This window comes from Pollicipes pollicipes, unplaced genomic scaffold (assembly GCF_011947565.3).
Source record: "Pollicipes pollicipes isolate AB1234 unplaced genomic scaffold, Ppol_2.1 Scaffold_6138;HRSCAF=7277_pilon_pilon_pilon, whole genome shotgun sequence".
Taxonomy (NCBI): domain Eukaryota; kingdom Metazoa; phylum Arthropoda; class Thecostraca; order Pollicipedomorpha; family Pollicipedidae; genus Pollicipes; species Pollicipes pollicipes.
In genome coordinates this window covers 20,973,378-20,991,032 of record NW_023596818.1, presented here as the reverse complement: position 1 = coordinate 20,991,032, position 17,655 = coordinate 20,973,378, and the positions used below count along the sequence as shown (strand labels likewise).

The following is a 17,655-nucleotide window of genomic DNA, read 5'->3' as shown; positions in this document are numbered from 1 at the left end:
GCAGCGAATGTAGTTCTGTAAGCGCTGTTTTATCCAGGCAAGGCCGGGGCATTCAGCAGCAGTTGTGATGATGTCTTGCGGCTGTCCGGAAGATATGGCATACTTTGGACGTCTAAAATACACAGCTCATCGAGACGCCGTGTCATTTCCTTTAAAAAAATAAAACCATCCTCCAGACAGCGGGCTGCATGCAGAACGCAGCGCAATTACGATCTGTCAAAGCATCGAACCTAGCTACCACAAGTCGTTGCGAGTCGGAAAAGTTAGTAACGGTTCCAATGTTGCGTTGTGCCGAAGCAATTTAGACGTCTGCAGCATTAACAGACTCCAGCACCAGTCACCCAGGTTTCGGTAGCTATGCTTCGCCGCCAAAAGCACGATGCAGGCGAAACAGAAACAGAGATGGCTTGCGTCTGACGGAATTCCCTAGGGCCTGGAGTCGCGGTTGTCGTCATGCATGTTGGCATGACCCACATAACGGCGATGCTGCCAATAAGCCGTGTTCCAAGCAGGTCGCCGGCACGGATCGGGTTGCTATGGTGACAGCGGCGTGGCGCCATCGGAGTCGGTTGAGCCCTGCGTCCGCCGGCGCTGATCGCGGTCGACGGCGTCGTCGGTGTCGGCAGCGCCAGTGTCCCAGCAGGGACGGTGTAGGGCGGGTGGGGCACACGGCTGATGGTGGCACGGGCTGACCTACCCAGATCCGAATGGCCGCATCCCTTCTAGCGATCTGCGATAAGGATATGCGATTGGTGAGTGCGCGGTCGGAAAAAGCGTTGGTGTACCTCGATTCCCAGGTGTAGCTATGCTTTTGGGCGTTTGTGTAAGAATTGCATGACAGCATGAGCAGCATGTTTTCGGGCCAGGTCGGGTCGGGGGAACTGAAGATTTCACCGTCACTCGAGTGAGCTCGCAGTAGCTCGTAGTAACCTGTGCAGTTTGAGGTCCACGTGACCAGACCTGCAGTCAATTACGGGCCCGGACAGAGGTTGTCCGGGTGTTGCCGTGTGGGGAAAAGTGAAATCCAGAGAAATGAGACACAGCCTGCCCTCCGCCTGCCGACCCAATATCAAAGTGCATAAGGACTGGTGTTCGCCGCCCCCTCCTCAGTCGATGAGAACGACTCCGGCCAGCACTCGCTCCAACGCCCGCCCTCGGTTCTCCACTGAGATCCTTTCCTTCTCCTCCTCTTTGTATTATTGTATGATGAATCGAACGTTGACTGCGCGACGGACGAAACTGGGCACAGATCGAGTCTTATATTCACTGAGGGTACCAAACTTCGAAGCCGATGTACGTTCGCACCGACAATGTGTCATTGACAGATTTACTGCCAATGATTGGCTTACATTATTGCCATGACTTGTTATTATTCAAAAAGCAAGTCGACATGTACGTTTTCCACGTAAACCCATGATTTCCACCTTACCTGAGTAACCGAAACCGGGGTGGCAGTAGTTGTAAAAAGATAGTCATTGATAAGAACGGCAAATGTTTGTCATGTCGCAATCACGACGAATTACGAAATGGCAAATACGAGTGCATTTGGTCTAAATGTCGTGACGTATTCAGCCCGCCTGCGACGCAACTTACTCAGTGACAACAAGACGAAACCAAAACATAACCATTACTTCCACCAACATGTAACGCAATTTGCCCTAAGGTGGGACAGGTTGTCCCATTTAAGGGGATACCATTCAGAAGTCATTTATAAAAAAAACGAAGACGCGCTCTACAAAAACTACCGCTACGTATGAAGCTGAAGGCTACAGCTTTCTGCAGATATAAGAATCTTAGTCATATCCACTCTATTTATGGGAGAAGGGAGCTCAGAGTAAAAACTGATGCAACTCTCTGCCCAAGCGGGTAAGTTGTGCACTGCGCGCCACGCCGCCGCGCGCCACCCCTCTCGCCGCCCATGCGTGGCTCCTCGGCAGGCACCGAGCGCCACGACGCCGCGCGTCACCCCTCTCACCACCCATGCGTGGCTCCTCGACAGGCACCGAGTGCCGCGCGGTCCCGCGCCACCCCTCGCCGCCCAAGCGTGGCTCCTCGGCAGGAACCGAGTGCCACGCCGCCCCCCACCCCCTCTCGCCGCCCAAGCGTGGCTCCTCGGCAGGAACCGAGTGCCAAGCCGCCGCACGCCACCCTTCTGGCCGCTCAAGAATGGCTATTCAGCAGGCACTGAGTGCCACGCCGGCTGGAACCGAGTGCCAAGCCGCCGCACGCCACCCCTCTGGCCGCTCAAGAATGGCTATTCAGCAGGCACTGAGTGCCACGCCGCCGCGCGCCACCCCTCTCGCCGCCCATGCGCGGCTCCTCGGCAGGCACCGAGTGCCGCGCCGTCCCGCGCCACCCCTCTCGCGCCCATGCGTGGCTCTTCAGGAGGCGCGCTCCATCACCTCTGCGCTGACTCGGCGTCATACAAGTTATCTGCGCAGCGTGGCTTGTCATCGGCTCCGGTTCGCGCTCAGGAGCGCTCGTGCGCTGGCCTGGACCGTGGGGCGGCACGCAATGTGTGACCGACGCAGAGACCAGCACGCATCCGTGGGAAGCTGAGTACGGACCGGCACAAATAGCGGACATAATGTGCTGTGGCAGCTCCAGGCTCCCGCGTGTCTTACCTGTCATGGCGTTACCTGTCACGTCTTCACGTCCCGTGGGCATCACGTGGGTGCCAACTCGGCTACTCTTTTGCCCGAGTGTAGGGGAGATAGGGAGAGTTGCATCAGTTTTTACTCCGAGCTCTCTCATACCGTCAGTACTGAGTATGACACTAAGATATTTAAATCTGCAGAAAAAAAAATGTAACCTTCACGTGCATATGCAGTGGATAAAGTTTGGCGACTACGTTTTCACCTTATGGTAAATGGCCTCTGAATGACCCCGTTTAAAAGGATACAACCTTCCCCACCTTGCGGCAAATTGCATCACATGCTGAGGTGAGACCTATTGATTATTTGAATGGAGTAGGCTGCATTGCAAGCAAACTGTACGTGTTACGACATGTTAACAAGGGACGATCAGCTCTGCTGTTTCGTGATCCGTGATTGCAACATGCCCAATATCCGCTCTTTCTAATCAGCCAGTGTTTCTTTTACAACTACCGCCTCTTTGGTTTCGGTTGCTCAAGCAGAGATTATGAGTCGTCATAGGCCGACTCATGTGCCGACTCGTTGTCTGGACAACACTGAGCCATGAAATCATGTCATTCAATATTTGACAGCAGAACAGCCAATGACATCATTGTCGGCACATTGTATCACTGATACAGCATGCCCCATGCACAGCTGATACGCCATGTTAACACCCGGCATTCTGGAAGAAAGTTCGCCACCCCGAAATGCTTGGTGCTAAATGTTTTGCAACATATGAGGCGCATGTACATATACACAGATTTACACTGATCGTTAGAGTCTTCAGCGACGTGCGAAAAACAAATTTGTCGCCCCCTTACTCCGGGAAGTCATGTGCACGTGTGCAGCTGGAAGTGCACTGAAAGATAAAGGGCGCTGCTGTGCGTTACCTGAGTGACTAAGACCGGCATCTGTCAAATAAATTTAAAATAAATCACCCTGATATTTCTTAGACACGCTGCAACCCACCCCACCCTCTCCTAGATAAAAAACCCTCTCCAACATGTCTGCTCAAGGAAAGGTAATCATGTTGGGTGTGGCACCCAAAACTGTCGTGTCGCGGCGTATCGGAACGTGTCGGAGGTGACACTTTCGACACGGAATATACGACCCTGGGGTTACGGTGCCGCAGGAGGAACGACGTGACGACACGATGAAAGCTGGCAAATGTCAATGACCACCCGTCCTCACTTTCAGCGACGCACCTGTGTTACGACGCATCCGACCGATGCTGCTTGAGCTTTAGGCCCACCTTCTGGATAACAGACAGCATGGCGTTCAAGTTGGACGATATTCTGAACGAGAAGAAGGGCCCGCCTCCCGCCCTCGATTTGTCCAAGGCACGAATGCAAACGAAGGAAGATTTTGACAAGGTGTTTGAAAAAGTTCCAGACTCCAAGATAAAGCCAGAGAAGGTAAAAGTCTATATTAAAAGCTTGTGTTGTGTACTTCCCCTAAGCCGTCGCATGTAAGCAGGCAGCCAAGAGTTCCTGCCCCCCCCCCCCCCTCTATCCCTGTGAGGCAAAGTGATGCATGCAAACACCAGAAAACGTTTCATGTACAGCACATGTACATTACATTTTGCTACGATGAGTCATTCCAGGTTTGTTTACATTTGTTGCAAGTCATCCATATGTTCACACTAGATTTTACATATTTGAAGAAATGTGCCTATTTCCGACTCGCAATACAGTCCCTCGTAAGTTCAAGAAGACCCACGATTGGGATATCACGTGACATTAAATGCCATAGACGAGAGCCGGTCAGCGTTGCGATTCGTGGATAGCGCAATTTCTCTGCCAATGGCTCGTCAAAGTAACGTCTGTTCTCTATTTCTCATGTCTGGGACTTTATATAGCTATGTTGGAACGCAGAATTGTTTCCCTGGATTAACCGCTTTCACCGCTGACCTCTGCGACATGTCGTCATCCGGCAGACGACAGGGTATCCCTTCTGAGCTTTGGTAGGAGCGCAGTTGATTATAATACCCTATCCTGACGTAGGACCACAGGTCCACTTAGCCCCCTTACCAGTCGCGGGACAGAAGGTGACGACTAAATGCCCGTGTAACCTGACCTTTGGCAGGAGCACCTCTGATAACTTGGCAACGGTGGGAGCGCAGCTCGCCCCTCGCCCGGTCTGATCCCCAGCGGGACCACGGCTGACCCTCGTATTAGCAGTTAAACTGAAGGACTTTTCTGACCGCTGGAGGCCCTCTGATCAGCGATTAGACTGATGGACTCTTCTGACCGCTGGAGGACCGCAAGGCGCAGCTAGAGGATAGCCAGGTGTCGGGCGCCGTGGTGATCTCCTCTGACCGGTGTCCATCCCTCACCAGATGCGGCTCACCGGCCTGTCTCGGGAGCCGTAATGATCCCCTCTAAACAATGTCCATCCCTCATCAGATACGACTCGCCGGCTGTCCAGGGAGCCGTAATGATCCCGTCTGATCGGTGTCCATCCCTCATCAGATACGGCTCGCCGGCTGTCTAGAGAGCCATAATGATCCCCTCTGACCGATGTCCATACCTCATCAGGTGCTACTCGCCGACTGTCTCTGGAGCCGTAATGATGCCATCTAACCGATGTCCACCCCTCATCAGGTGCGGATCGCCAACTGCAGTGTCTCGAGAGCCGTGATGATGCCTTTTGACCGGTGTCCACCCCTCATCAGGTGTGGCTCAACGACTGCAGTATCTCGGAAGCCGTGATGATCCCCTCTGGCCAGTGTCCATCTCTCATCAGGTGCGGTTCGCCGACTGCAGTGCCTCTGAAGCTGTGATGATCCCCTCTGATCGGTGTCCACCTCTCATCAGGTGCGGCTCGCGGACTGCACCGTCTCGGGAGCCATGGTGATCCCCTCTGACCGGTGTCCATCCGTCATCAGGTGCGGCTCGCCGACTGCACTGTCTCGGGAGCGGTGCACTTCCGCAGCTCGCGGGTCGAGCGGCAGCCGGTCCAGTTCGAGTACCCCGACCCCACGCCCATCAGCATGGCCGGCGTCAACCTGGACGACCTCTGCAACGTTGACATCTCCTGGCGCATGCTGACTATGGCGCGGCCCAAAAACAAACAGCAGGAGGAATACTTCTCAAAGTGAGGAACCAACATAGTGTCGGCTTCACGTGCTACACGCATAGCTGCGTTAAGAGGACAAAATAGGGCACGTCTCCCCAGTTACATCCCAATATGCCCCTAATGGTCCCACGCCACAACTTGCAGAAAAATGCCACTTTCCGGATACAGATAACAAACGCACCCAAGTACCAACATCGCGTACCGTAAGTTTCTTTTTTCCCGGATTGCTTACAAACCCCTTGAATGCATGAAGAACTCAACAGAACCGTCAGCATGATTGAAAAAAACATCGGAATATACTTAAGGACGTTTTAGAGTGTTTTCTTGTGTTTCACAACACAAGGGAAGAAATGAAGAATAACTGAAAGGCAAACAATAGCAATGCATTATTTAAAACAATAAATAGAACAGCCAAACAAGATATGAGAAACAGGACGAATCAACAAAGGCATGCAAACAGCAAATACTGACCAGAAATACCACGACTAGCCACACTAACCGTGCTGCTGACACTGAGTTAGGGTGCACACTAAACCCAGTAACAATGATAATGATGATTTATTTGGCATAATGTATACATGGTGGTCTTTCACTTAAGCACGTCATGAGAAACAAAACATGCAAGACACATAATTAAAAGGCAATCATGCTACTGGAACGGGAACACACCAACATCAATAACATATAGGCATGCATTGCAAAAATTACAAGTCCGAGTTTGTTTAGCTGAGTGGGCATTATGGCCTGTTCCACATAGGGTGAAAAGCCGGCGCTCGAAGGTCGACGCCATGCCTATTTCACTGTCATACGCCCCGGTAGCGTGGGCATCGCCTTTCCCTTTCTGTGTGCATTTTCGGGAGCGACTGGCAGTCGGCACGTCTCGGGTCGTGCTGGTGCCTCTGATTTGCACGCTGCCCGCTCGTGCATTGCACGCTCTCAGGCAGCTTGGTCTTGACAGATAGATAGATCGCTCTCAGGCAGCTCGGTCTTCGTTCCAAAGTGTCCGATGTGTGGTCACTTCGTCTCCTGCTTGTTACCAACCGTGTACAGCGATTTGCTGTCTCGTGCACGTGATGCACCGGGGTATCGCTACAAAGAGGTGCATACAGATGAGCAGTACATGACTAAAGACGAAACCAACACCTGCATCATGTAAGTTAAAGTCGCATTTGAGGTCACGTGTCGCGCGTGAGACAAAAGTACTCCGGTGCATGAAGGGTCACCGTGCAGATGTACCTGGAAGTTGAGGCCACGGTCAATAGTGACTCCGATATCTCTGACTGATGTGCAGGTAGGCACTTCTATACCCTAGAAGCTCAGTGTGACTGGCGGCAAGTTTCTCCGCATCACTGGAGTGCCGATCCCTAATAAATGTGTCGTTTGTGTGCTTAGCCTCGTACCATCGTGGAAAAACCATGGATACGTGGTGGTGAGCGGTTGTTCTATCCTGGCCATTAGACGCTACATGCCGATATCTCTCCCACTGACGAGAATCTACATGTCATTCGCGATTTGGGTGCCAGTGACGTCATCGGACACGCAAAGGCTCAAGTCGGCGATGAACAGCATGAATATGGTGCAGCTCAGAGCGGCACCCTAAAAACAAACTACGACTGAGTTTTTTCCCGGCCTGACATGGAGGAGGGGGAGGGGGCGAGCCGCCTGCTCAATGCACCTGAACCAGCTGCGTGTAGCCGACCTAGACGCTTCGGAACCAAACCGTGTCAACACCGTACAATAAAAATTTGCAAGCTATTTGCCGTGAGGCAAACCATCACAGGATTTCGAAATGTGTAACAAGATAAGAATTTCGCCTTTTTCCATGGCCTTAACTGCTTTGTAAGTGATGGTGTGAAGCGCTGATTCCGTGGAAAACTTTTTACGGTAGCGCATCGGGTGTCGACAATTTTCACGCCATTTTTAACTCAGACACAATTTTCTGTTTTCCAGATGGAGCGACAGTTGTTTTTGAACCGGCCGTTCTACCAGTTTCGTAATGGTTGGTAGAGTCGATTTTGGACGCGTTTTAATTGGGCTTTACGAGGCTTTCCACTTGACAATTGGCGTAACGAGTGTATGTTTCCAGTTTCCATGCTTGGAAAATAATGCATGTGACCGCGCTGGAGTTGATAATGTCCATTAAGATAGGACAGGACCCAAATGAACATTTTTGGAGCATCCCCACGATAATGCCGTCTACATCAATCGAGGTGGATGGTTTCATTGATCGGAGGATTGCACGCAACATTTCCCATATCGATCGATGGCACCTTAACCGTGTTTGACGTCACACGAGGCAGGTGCGTTGGCACTGGCGCTGTCGCAGCCGTTACGCTGGCATAGCTGTGGTAGGGCCGATTGCGACATAACAGGCGTTAAGGGATCCGGTGCAATGGTGAGCGCTACTGCTGTTTGCGGGTTATCACGGGCCGGAGCACTCGGCACAGACTCCTGCAGTTGCCCCGGGCTGTCTCCCGCTCTCACAGCGGCCGCCAGTCACTGCGGACGACGGTGCGACACAGCCGGGTCACGCCCTCATGCCCGGGGCGATGGTTTGCCGCCAGCCGACCGCGCGGCGCCGCCGCAGCTGCTGCTGGACTTCTGTAGTCGTAGTCAGAGTGGTGTGCTGCCTGGCACGCGTGCGTACCAGGCAGCCGTTGGACCGAGGCTACCACTTCAAACTGTTGCAGAAATATTCGCTGGAATGCGTGCCACTTCATGACAGGCGCATCAACATAACCACTGCCAGCGGCGTCCGATCAGCCAGGGACAGCGGGTAGTTAAATGCGTTAACGGCAGCTTTGCCAGTGCATTGACGTAGCGCCTCAGAATGTGTGAATGCTTCTTGGTTATCGAGGCGCCTGATGACGCGCCTGAAATCGCGTGGGCCGCCATGATGACACTGCGCACGAGATCGGGACGATTGGTAGTAATCCCAGTCGGCGTCTGTCCGGTCTCGTGGGTTTCGTCGGGTGGCCCCCGGGGCGAGTCGCTCGTATGGCCAGCCATCTTCCAGAACAAGTTGTTGCTCGGTCGAGCCCAACCGGTGTATGCTAGGTCAAGCGCGTCGGCTTGGCCAGCATGCGAGGCGAGTCGCTCTCGTACTATCGCTCTCGCTCTCGCTCGTACATGGCTTGTTCAATTAGTTTGTATGCATACAGTCTTCAGGGCCACTCATAGCAACGCAAAAGTGCTTTCAAATCGCAAATGACGTCTGTTTTCAAGCAGATCGGTTCCCTGTTTATCGTCTGGGCTTGTCGCTCAACACTTGTATTGCTCATATATGTTGTTTTTTTAGAGAACCGCGCGATGTGGTAACCTGCGCAGTAGCGGCACATTTGAGTCATAGTTTGTTGCTTCACTTGTGACGGTGATGAGGGCCATCTATGAATAGCGCTACTCATTTTTTGACCATTTCATTACCCCACCCCTTGTTACGCACCGGTTACGCGGGGCGTCACGCTCCATTCCCCTAAGTACGCCGTGTTAATGATTATGTCCCAACAAAGTAATGTCCGTTCGGCCCCCAAGGAATCTACAAGTGGGAAACAAGGCGAGTGTGCTGCTTGTCGCGAGAATAAGTCAAGGCATACGGCTTTCAGTTTTTAAAACATTTAAGACACTTCAGCATGATTTGCAACCACACCTATAGGTAACGCTAGGTTCTTCATGGCCCCATGTTATGCTTCGAGTACGTCCCATGAAACGCCCTCCCTTTAATGCGTAACGTAATAAGGAATGGCTCCTTAGCTTCATGGCTGCGTGGGTCTTCGCGCCCGAGTTCGTTTCTTCACGCGCTACGAATCGTATTCACTTTACCTCGTTATGATGCTATTTGATTCAATCGGGTTCGTGTCAACATCAGCCACGAACAATGTCGCTGTTAACGAATGGCGAGTAGTACGTACGTTGGCGTTACATAAGCCGAGTTGGTCGGTGCCGCCATGAAGTCATAATCCCATCCAAGGCCGGCAACTGGCGGCCAGTTGGCTGAATAAAATATGAAGGGCTTATTGCAAGCCACTGGACCCTGATATAGATATCTACCCTTGATAATGTTAGGATTATTTAGCATAAACGTTGGAGATGAAAAATTTGAGGATGTAGTTGACAACATTTTTGACGATAATACGTTGCCATTATTTTGGCAGTATTTTAGGTGTGCTTTTTGTTTTACGTTATCAATGCTATCTGATTCGTCACTTTCGTATTTTTATCGCCAGCAGCTTTATATGTGTGAGCTAGCAGGCTGTGCGGGCGTCACGCGTGTGCCTGCCCAGCTTTCTCAGCTTTGGGATTGTTTGCAGTTGCCGTAACTGTAAGGCCCTAACAATACCCTATCACAATTGCGCAGTGTTTGGCAAAGCCGCTTCGCTCTGCTTTTGCCTGCTATTGTTCCGATTGAACTGAGAAGTCGTTCGACGGAAGCCTGCCACCTATTTCGTGCTAACAGACAAGGTTTAGAGTTGCCGCAAGGCAGATTTTTGGTTGCTGATTTTATCAGTGATATTGCTCTTGGGAACTGAAGGGAAGTGCACAATGGGATGTGATGGTGGAACTATCCCAAGGAGGGACGAGCTGGTGAGGACGAAGAAGAAAGGGGAGCAAAAAGATAAGGACTCTGTGAGGAAATTCAAGTGGCGTCACTGCAGTATCAGCCAAAGTAGGCTGGAAAAGCCAATAGTAGCATGCGAGCTTGGAAATATCTACAGCAAGTCTTCAGTGCTGGAGGTACTGTTGGACAAGGATAGCAAGCCTGCCTCAGCTGAACACATCAAGGGATTGAAGGATGTTAAGATACTGAACCTGACTAAAAATGCAGCAGGATCTGTGCAACCATCTAAGGGTGATATGTACCTGGATACTGAAGCAGCCGAGTTTGTCTGTCCTGTGGTTGGTCTAGAAATGAATGGCAAGTACAAATTTGTGTTCCTGTGGTCCTGTGGCTGTGTGTTCTCAGAAAGAGCAGTAAGAATGGTAAAATCAGAAACATGTCACAAGTGCAACACTCCATTCACTGAAGAAGATATCATTGTTCTGAACCCAGAGGGTGATGAGCTAGACCAGATGAGAACAAAAATGGAGGCCAGGCGTGCTCGTACCAGGGCACTAAAAAAGGAAAAGCGGAAAGGCACAGATGACCCTGCCACTGCAAGTAATGAGCCTGAGGCCAAGAAGAAAAAGCCAAGCCAAGAGAAGCAGAGCAAGGTCCTTGCTGGACCCTCAATCAACTTACCCAACAATGGCAAGCTGTTGGATCCAGCATTTGCAAAGGCTGCAGCCACCTACAGTGTGGCAAAAGATGGTCAGAAGACTGAGGTATACAAGTCACTTTTTACCTCCCACAAGTCAGCCAAGATGAGGCAGACTGCTCACTGGGTGACATACAATCCTCTGTTCAACTGATAAGTCATGGGTTTCTGTAATGAAGCACCTGCTCCATGTGATTACATGTTATGTGTAATGATGGACAGATTAATTATTACTATACTGGTGTCACTTTAAAAGCAGAAGTCATTCATCCTTGGCATACCACTCTGCATTTTTGTGCATATGTTTTTCACCCAACCAGGAAATTATCTTTCTTGAACAGTGTAATGCTGATATAATGCAATAAATGATGAAAACTATTGGTATTTTGTGGATGGCATGGACTGAATGAAGCCAATCAAGCAGCTTGCTGCTGGGCATGTTTGCAGCAAACACTGCATGCATATGTCATGCCAGAAGCCTCCCAAAAGCTGGCCAACAATTTATGTGGATGTTCACCCAGTGAACATGAGTCCAGTAAGAACAGGAAGACAGGCTAAACTTGCAGATGAACACCACCAGAGTGCAAAGTCATGCAGCAAATCACATCTGCCAGTGAGTGCATACTGAATATTGCTGATTTATATGACTGGTCATGAAGAATATGATATGGACCTACACACATGATCTTATTTCCTAACTAGTGGCTTAAACAGGTGACCAAATGTATGTGCATTGCTTCCATTGCCTGTGGAGCATTTCTGTTCTGCAGTGCATGCTGCCACAAGTTCGCTAGTTTTGGTACATGGGCAGCCTGGCCAACGAACAACAAGCTTTGTGTGGGGACGAACCCGCCGCACTGCCGCGCTGTGAGGCGAGCCACCAGAGCTGCCCCCACAGCGGTGAGGACGCGGTGACGTCACGGGCGCCAGCTGACCTCGGGTGGCCGGCCGCCGGCAGGCTGGTGTCGCTGTCCCGCAGCCGGCGAGACTGTCGTAAGGCACACGCGGGCCTGCCCGTGCCGCAGCTGGTGCCGCGCAGCCGGGCCGCCAAGCGCGGCAAGGGCCAGGCCGTGGAGATGCGCTTCACATCATGCCGCGAGTGCCACGAGGAGCTCTGCCAGGTGAGGCGCACCAACTCACCGACGCGACGCCGAGGACGGCTGGAGCTCTGCCAGGTGAGGTGCACCAACTCACCGACGCGACGCCGAGGACGGCTGGAGCTCTACCAGGTGAGGCGCACCAACTCACCGACGCGACGCCGAGGACGGCTGGAGCTCTGCCAGGTGAGGCGCACCAACTCACCGACGCGACGCCGAGGACGGCTGGAGCTCTACCAGGTGAGGCGCACCAACTCACCGACGTGACGCCGAGGACGGCTGGAGCTCTACCAGGTGAGGCGCACCAACTCACCGACGCGACGCCGAGGACGGCTGGAGCTCTACCAGGTGAGGCGCACCAACTCACCGACGCGACGCCGAGGACGGCTGGAGCTCTACCAGGTGAGGCGCACCAACTCACCGACGTGACGCCGAGGACGGCTGGTGACCGGACGGGAGGACGGCGCCGAGGCGATCATGTGCGGCCTCCAGGCTGGTGAGGGGCGGCGAGGAGACCAGGGTATGGCCGGAGATCTCGTCGTGTGGTCCAGGGCCCCTGTGGTTGGTTTCTAGCGTGCGCCATGTACATCTGATGTGAACTGTCGGGGACGTCCGAGCCTCCTGCGCCCTAAACCCCAGGGAAGTCCAGGCTTCGCATCGTGATGCTCCAGACGGTGCGGGTAGAAACCTGAGCTGCCCTTGTCACCGTGCTTGAGAATGTGTGCTGTAATAGAACGCTGCCACTACCTGGCATGGCTCAGCAAGCGACGCTTGCGCTCATGGGCCTGCCATCCCAGCTGGCTAATCTTCGCCGCGCCCTCAGCCTCGACATCCGTGCCGCTGTTCTGACTCGCGGACACAACGCAGCCTCTACCGGGTGTTTGCAGACTGGCCGACCCAGTCCTCCGGCCTCAGCCTCCTCCCCGTCCGCAGGGCGCCTGCAAGGAATACAACTACGACTGTTACTCGCGACTGATTGTGGACGAGAAGGACGAGAAGCAGGACGCGGCGCAAGGTATCAGCGCCTTCATCAACGGCACGCCGGGCGCCGCCGCCGCCCGCAAGCAGAAGACGGGGGCGCGAAAACCCGGCGTACCACGCTTCCGGCGGAAACGGCGCCGGAAGCGGCGGCCCGTCGACGAGCCGGACGAGGAGACGACAGACGCAGATGCGGCACGCCGCGGCCTGGCCGCCCTGGCGCTGGAGAAGGGTGCCGCACCAGCCCTGGCGCCCCCGGCCGACTCGCAGACCCGCCTGCGATAGGGCACCGCCGGGCGGTTCGCGGTGCCACACTGAGGGCGGTCTCATAAGGACTGGGGGCCAGGCGGAGGTGGCCGGCGGGGTACAATGTGACCTCGAAGCGCGTGGGATGGCGGACGAGTACCACCCATCCAATGTGCAGTGTGTGGCGTGGTAGTAATCGTGTTACCTTGCCTGCAATGCCCGTTTCTGCACATACACTGCGAAACTGTTTCCTGTGTGCCTTTGAGAACGTGCGTTGCAGCGAAGTTTATCCTGGTGTTGCATGTCCACCGGCTGTCGGTACCAGGCGCCGCACTTAGCGAGCGGCATGGCACGACCAGGCCGTCACGTGCCGTCCGGTGTCCCCTGGGCAGACTCTGACGCAGGTACCAGCTGCAGAGCACCACCGTGAACAGCCTGTTTGTCTCACTAGCATATTAAATACCTGGTGCGGTCCAAACAAAGTGCCTTACAACTCATCACCGGCTAAATCGTGTAACCTTGGCGTCCAAGCATGACCCCTGTCAGGGCCGCTGAGGCTAGGTGGCGACCTCTGGACTGGCAACCGAACTGCGTGCGCGAGCGGGCGTCCGGGGCCCCCTAAGTCGGGTCAGTCCCCACGAGTAGCGCGGCCCCAGCACGGTTTGGTGTTGTGCTACCGTCATGAAGCTCACGCCATCGATGCGCGTGCTGAGACGAGACGACTCTCCGGAACATAATTATGACAGCTAAAAGCTTGCAGAAGCATAGTAGCCTTCCGCCGGCCTCTCGCCGTCTCTCAACATGGTAGTGGTTCCGGCAGCATGGAGCTACAAACTTGGGTCTCTAACTGGTCAAACGCCTCATTTTTTCAACAGAACGACGCCACCACCTTTCGTGCGAGGCTGTCAGAAAGTTCAGCGAGAGGCTAAACAACGCCAAACTGCTCGGATTCTCGGCGACTCGTAAAATGTGGCAACGGGCAAGCATTTATCACGTTGAAATAACCCCGAGGTTCCCAACGACTTTCATCTTTCCTTTTCGTGTTGGTCGTGCGGTGCCAGTTCGTGAGCGGTCGAGTGGCGACGCGATTGGCCGTCTTTGTGGCCGGCCGTCCCCGTCTGCTGCGGCTCGGTATCGTGCCGGGCTGCGGCGGGGGGGGGGGGGGGGGGGGGGCGCCCCCAGGAGGGGTGCGTGACCCGTCCACGCGGCCGCCAGATTGTTTCCGTGATGTCGCTGCCAGCCCCGGGACGCGGACCGTGACGGGGCGCGTCACAAACACGACCTGTGACGGGGCGTGTTACAAACATGGAGCTCCGCCCGCGGCCCACATGATCGTGACAACTACAGGGTTGATTACTGGCGAACGTGTCCCAGGACACCGGCGTGAGGTGCCTCCACGAAATCGGCGATTGCGGACTGACGATATGCATCGCCTGTGCAGCAGCCACAACCAAGGCATACCGACGACCTCCCAGAGAAGCGTCGAACACCGATTCATTTAAGCTCTCGGGTCTCCTTGCTAACAATGTAGGCTAATAATTGTCTAATAATGTCGTCCGTCACGTTGATATCTTCACTGCGAAATCCACACCTCTACAGATGTCCGTATCCGCATCAGATGCTGTATTTGTCTCGCGTGGTACATACAGAAAGCGTGTCAGCACGCCAACACGGGTTGCGCGGGGAGGACGGGCGGTGTTGAGGTGTCCGGACGCGCCCGGCAGTACCGCGGCTCTCGCGGCGGGGCGCCGTGACCAGGGCCGGACGGCGGCGACGTCCCGGGGCGGCGCCACACCCACCCTGCAACAGGGACGCACAGACAGCGACGCCGGACCGACCCGGCCAGCCGCCGGCGCCAGCTCGCCGGCTGAGGTCGGCTGACGTGCGGCGGCTGACATCCCAGCGTCACGAGAGGCTCGGCGCCAGCTCGCCAGCCGAGGCGGGCTGACGCGCGGCGGCTGACGTCTCGGCGTCACGAGCGGCTCGGCGCCAGCGCGATGGCGACCGCCTGCTGGGCTGAGCATCGCCACGCGCGCGCTCGCGGCGGCTGAAACATGGGCTAACTGCCCCGCCCCCCCCCCCCCCCCCCGACGTCAGGCGTGGCGTCGGCGCCCGCCTATCAGCGGTGGCGGCGCACCACCGCTGGTGACGCAAGTACGCAAAACCCAAGCAAGGACAAGGCATGGGACGTCTCCACAGCCGGGTCAGGCCTTGCACTAAAGAACCCAGGCTCATGACGTCACCTTGCGCCCGAGGAACTGCGAGAGCGCGCCAACCGCGCATTGCGCTGTTTGGTGTGACCGAAGTGAGCGTTGCGATATTATTTACGGATAAGTCTCAGGCAGTTTGCATAGTGGGCCTGGATGGATGAACACTCATTATTGGCATGTTAGAACCAGTGGGTGATGGGCTGTTAGGCTTCACTGTCTTCCATTCCTAAAGATTCAAATGCAACTCTACTGAAACACTGAACTTTATGACAATAATACTAGGTTCTGGCTTCGTTCTGTAGATCTGCTAAAAGGAGCATGGCATCTTCTGATCTACGTGTAAACCTTTAAACCTATATATATTAGTCAGATTATGGTCACCGGTCAGAATATTCAAAGGCTTGGCGATATTGCGATGCGTTCGAAACTTATTCTCAGCCATACCGTTTCAGGCGGTCCTAATGCACAATAGTATTTTGTCATAGACATTGGACTGCAACGCCAAATAATAAAAACGTTGACAAGATTACAGATGACGTCGGCATGCTATACCAAATGTTTGCTTTAACAAATGTTTCCCCGTCTGCCTATGCCCTGGGGCGTCTATGGTGACAATCGCGCCCGTATCCGTCCGTCCCGGGTCAATGTTCGCGTCCGAGCCCGGGTCGGTGAATGCGCTTGTCGCGGTGAGTGAGCGTCCGCGCCAGAGCCGCAGTCGGGGGCGCGTGCCCGCGTCTGGCCGGCGCCTGGTACGCATCGCCGGCCCGCTGCGTTATTCATGTCTCGGCCGGCTGCCGCGCCGGCTGGCGGAGCGGGAGGCAGGGCGCGGCCGACCCTCGGCCATGCTGACCAGACCTGACGGCGGCGGCCGCAGCTATGTCCGCACGCCTGACCGCCGAGCCGACGCCGGCCCGGTCGAGCGCGTGACCTCGGGTCAGGGCGCGGCACCGCTGTCGGCGGGCGGCGGCGCTGCGAGTCCGCGTCGGGCCGAGCCGGCTCGGGCGCCGACTCAGCCACACCTGAAACGAACGGCGAAACAGCAAGACTGGTGTTCAGCGGCCTCCTGAACGAGGACGGGGCGGAAAACGGAACGGGTGCCGGAGAGGGGTCTGGAAAAGCTGGGGCGCTCTGTAGACAGGGCAAAGGCGGAGGAGCTGGGGGCGGACGGGGAAGGCACCAGGACCGGTGACTGCAAGGACAGATCGGGAGAGGAACAGCTAAGGAAGGCGTAATCAGGGAAATGAAAAGACATGTGCTGTGTGTCTGTGGAATGATAGACGGAAAGCATATGTCATCTCAACGCTTGCCCCGTTTTATCGGAGCAAAATACGGCAAACTCCCGTAGTCCACCTGGAAGCGCGTTCTCCAGTTGAGACTCCCAGCAATACACTTTGGTAACCACCGCTGGCTCATGCATAGCAACGTAAGCGAGATGCACAATTTTCCGCAACGGGCTTATCGCCGGCAGTAACCCGACAGAGTTTGGGCGTGAGTTCTTCCTTTAACAATAACCGGCACACAACTAGCATCGTGCACCACCTGAAACAGCCGCCGGGCATCGGAACCGACTGCGGGTGCAGCCAGACAGCCGAAAACCAGGCGTCACTGAAGGCACAAGCCAACGGCGGTTACCAGACACCGTTCGAATACCGTCCGGGTGCGCCTCCTGTCCCTCTGCTCACGCTCTCTGCCTCCGGCCGGCCGCTCTGTCTCTGTGTGTGCGTGTGTGCGCGCCGTAGCGCACGTAACTTAGACTGCGACCTGGCGGCGGGGGTGTGGCGACGGTGGGCGGCGGCGGCGGCCGGACCTCGCCGCGACCATCGGCTCCGGCGCTGCGTGGCGCGCGCTAGCGAGGCCGGGAAACGTGTTAGAGTGCGGAGGTGGTCGCCTCACACACCGGACGGTCAGCGCATGTATTGACACAGGACGTGCGGCGCCGGGAGGTACAGACGCGCCGGCGGCCGGCGGCCGGCGCCGCCATGGCACGGGCAGGGGGTGGCGCCCAGCCAGCCGGCTACGGGGCTCCGAGGACAGTCAAGCCGCGTCAGTATCTATCTTATCTCCATCGCCGACGTTTCTCGGTCACAACACGGGGACGCGACTGAACGACTCTGCAGCCGTAGATGATGGCGACATACACTAGCGTAAACCGATCAGA

At 55.1% G+C, this 17,655-nt stretch overlaps 2 protein-coding genes across 2 annotated transcripts; both read left to right on the top strand.

Moving 5' to 3' along the window:
- Positions 1–682: 682 nt before the first annotated feature.
- On the top strand, positions 683–13,536 carry LOC119105435 (uncharacterized). Its single transcript, XM_037228900.1, has 5 exons — positions 683–752; positions 3,834–4,051; positions 5,524–5,732; positions 11,925–12,087; positions 12,997–13,536. Exons 2-5 carry the CDS (start codon positions 3,908–3,910, stop codon positions 13,324–13,326), a joined length of 846 nt encoding a protein of 281 aa, XP_037084795.1. The 5' UTR covers positions 683–752; positions 3,834–3,907; the 3' UTR covers positions 13,327–13,536.
- LOC119106291 (replication termination factor 2-like) lies at positions 9,917–11,344 on the top strand. Its single transcript, XM_037229907.1, has one exon. It carries the CDS (start codon positions 10,254–10,256, stop codon positions 11,118–11,120), a length of 867 nt encoding a protein of 288 aa, XP_037085802.1. The 5' UTR covers positions 9,917–10,253; the 3' UTR covers positions 11,121–11,344.
- Positions 13,537–17,655: the final 4,119 nt, after the last annotated feature.

Excerpts from the sequence above, each read along its gene's own strand:
- LOC119106291 (XM_037229907.1), top strand. The coding sequence starts at position 10,254 with ATGGGATGTGATGGTGGAACTATCCCAAGGAGGGACGAGCTGGTGAGG.
- LOC119105435 (XM_037228900.1), top strand. The coding sequence starts at position 3,908 with ATGGCGTTCAAGTTGGACGATATTCTGAACGAGAAGAAGGGCCCGCCT. Across the intron at positions 4,052-5,523 it reads CCAAGATAAAGCCAGAGAAG|GTGCGGCTCGCCGACTGCAC; the intron begins GTAAAAGTCTAT and ends ATCCGTCATCAG. Across the intron at positions 12,088-12,996 it reads GCCACGAGGAGCTCTGCCAG|GGCGCCTGCAAGGAATACAA; the intron begins GTGAGGCGCACC and ends CCCCGTCCGCAG.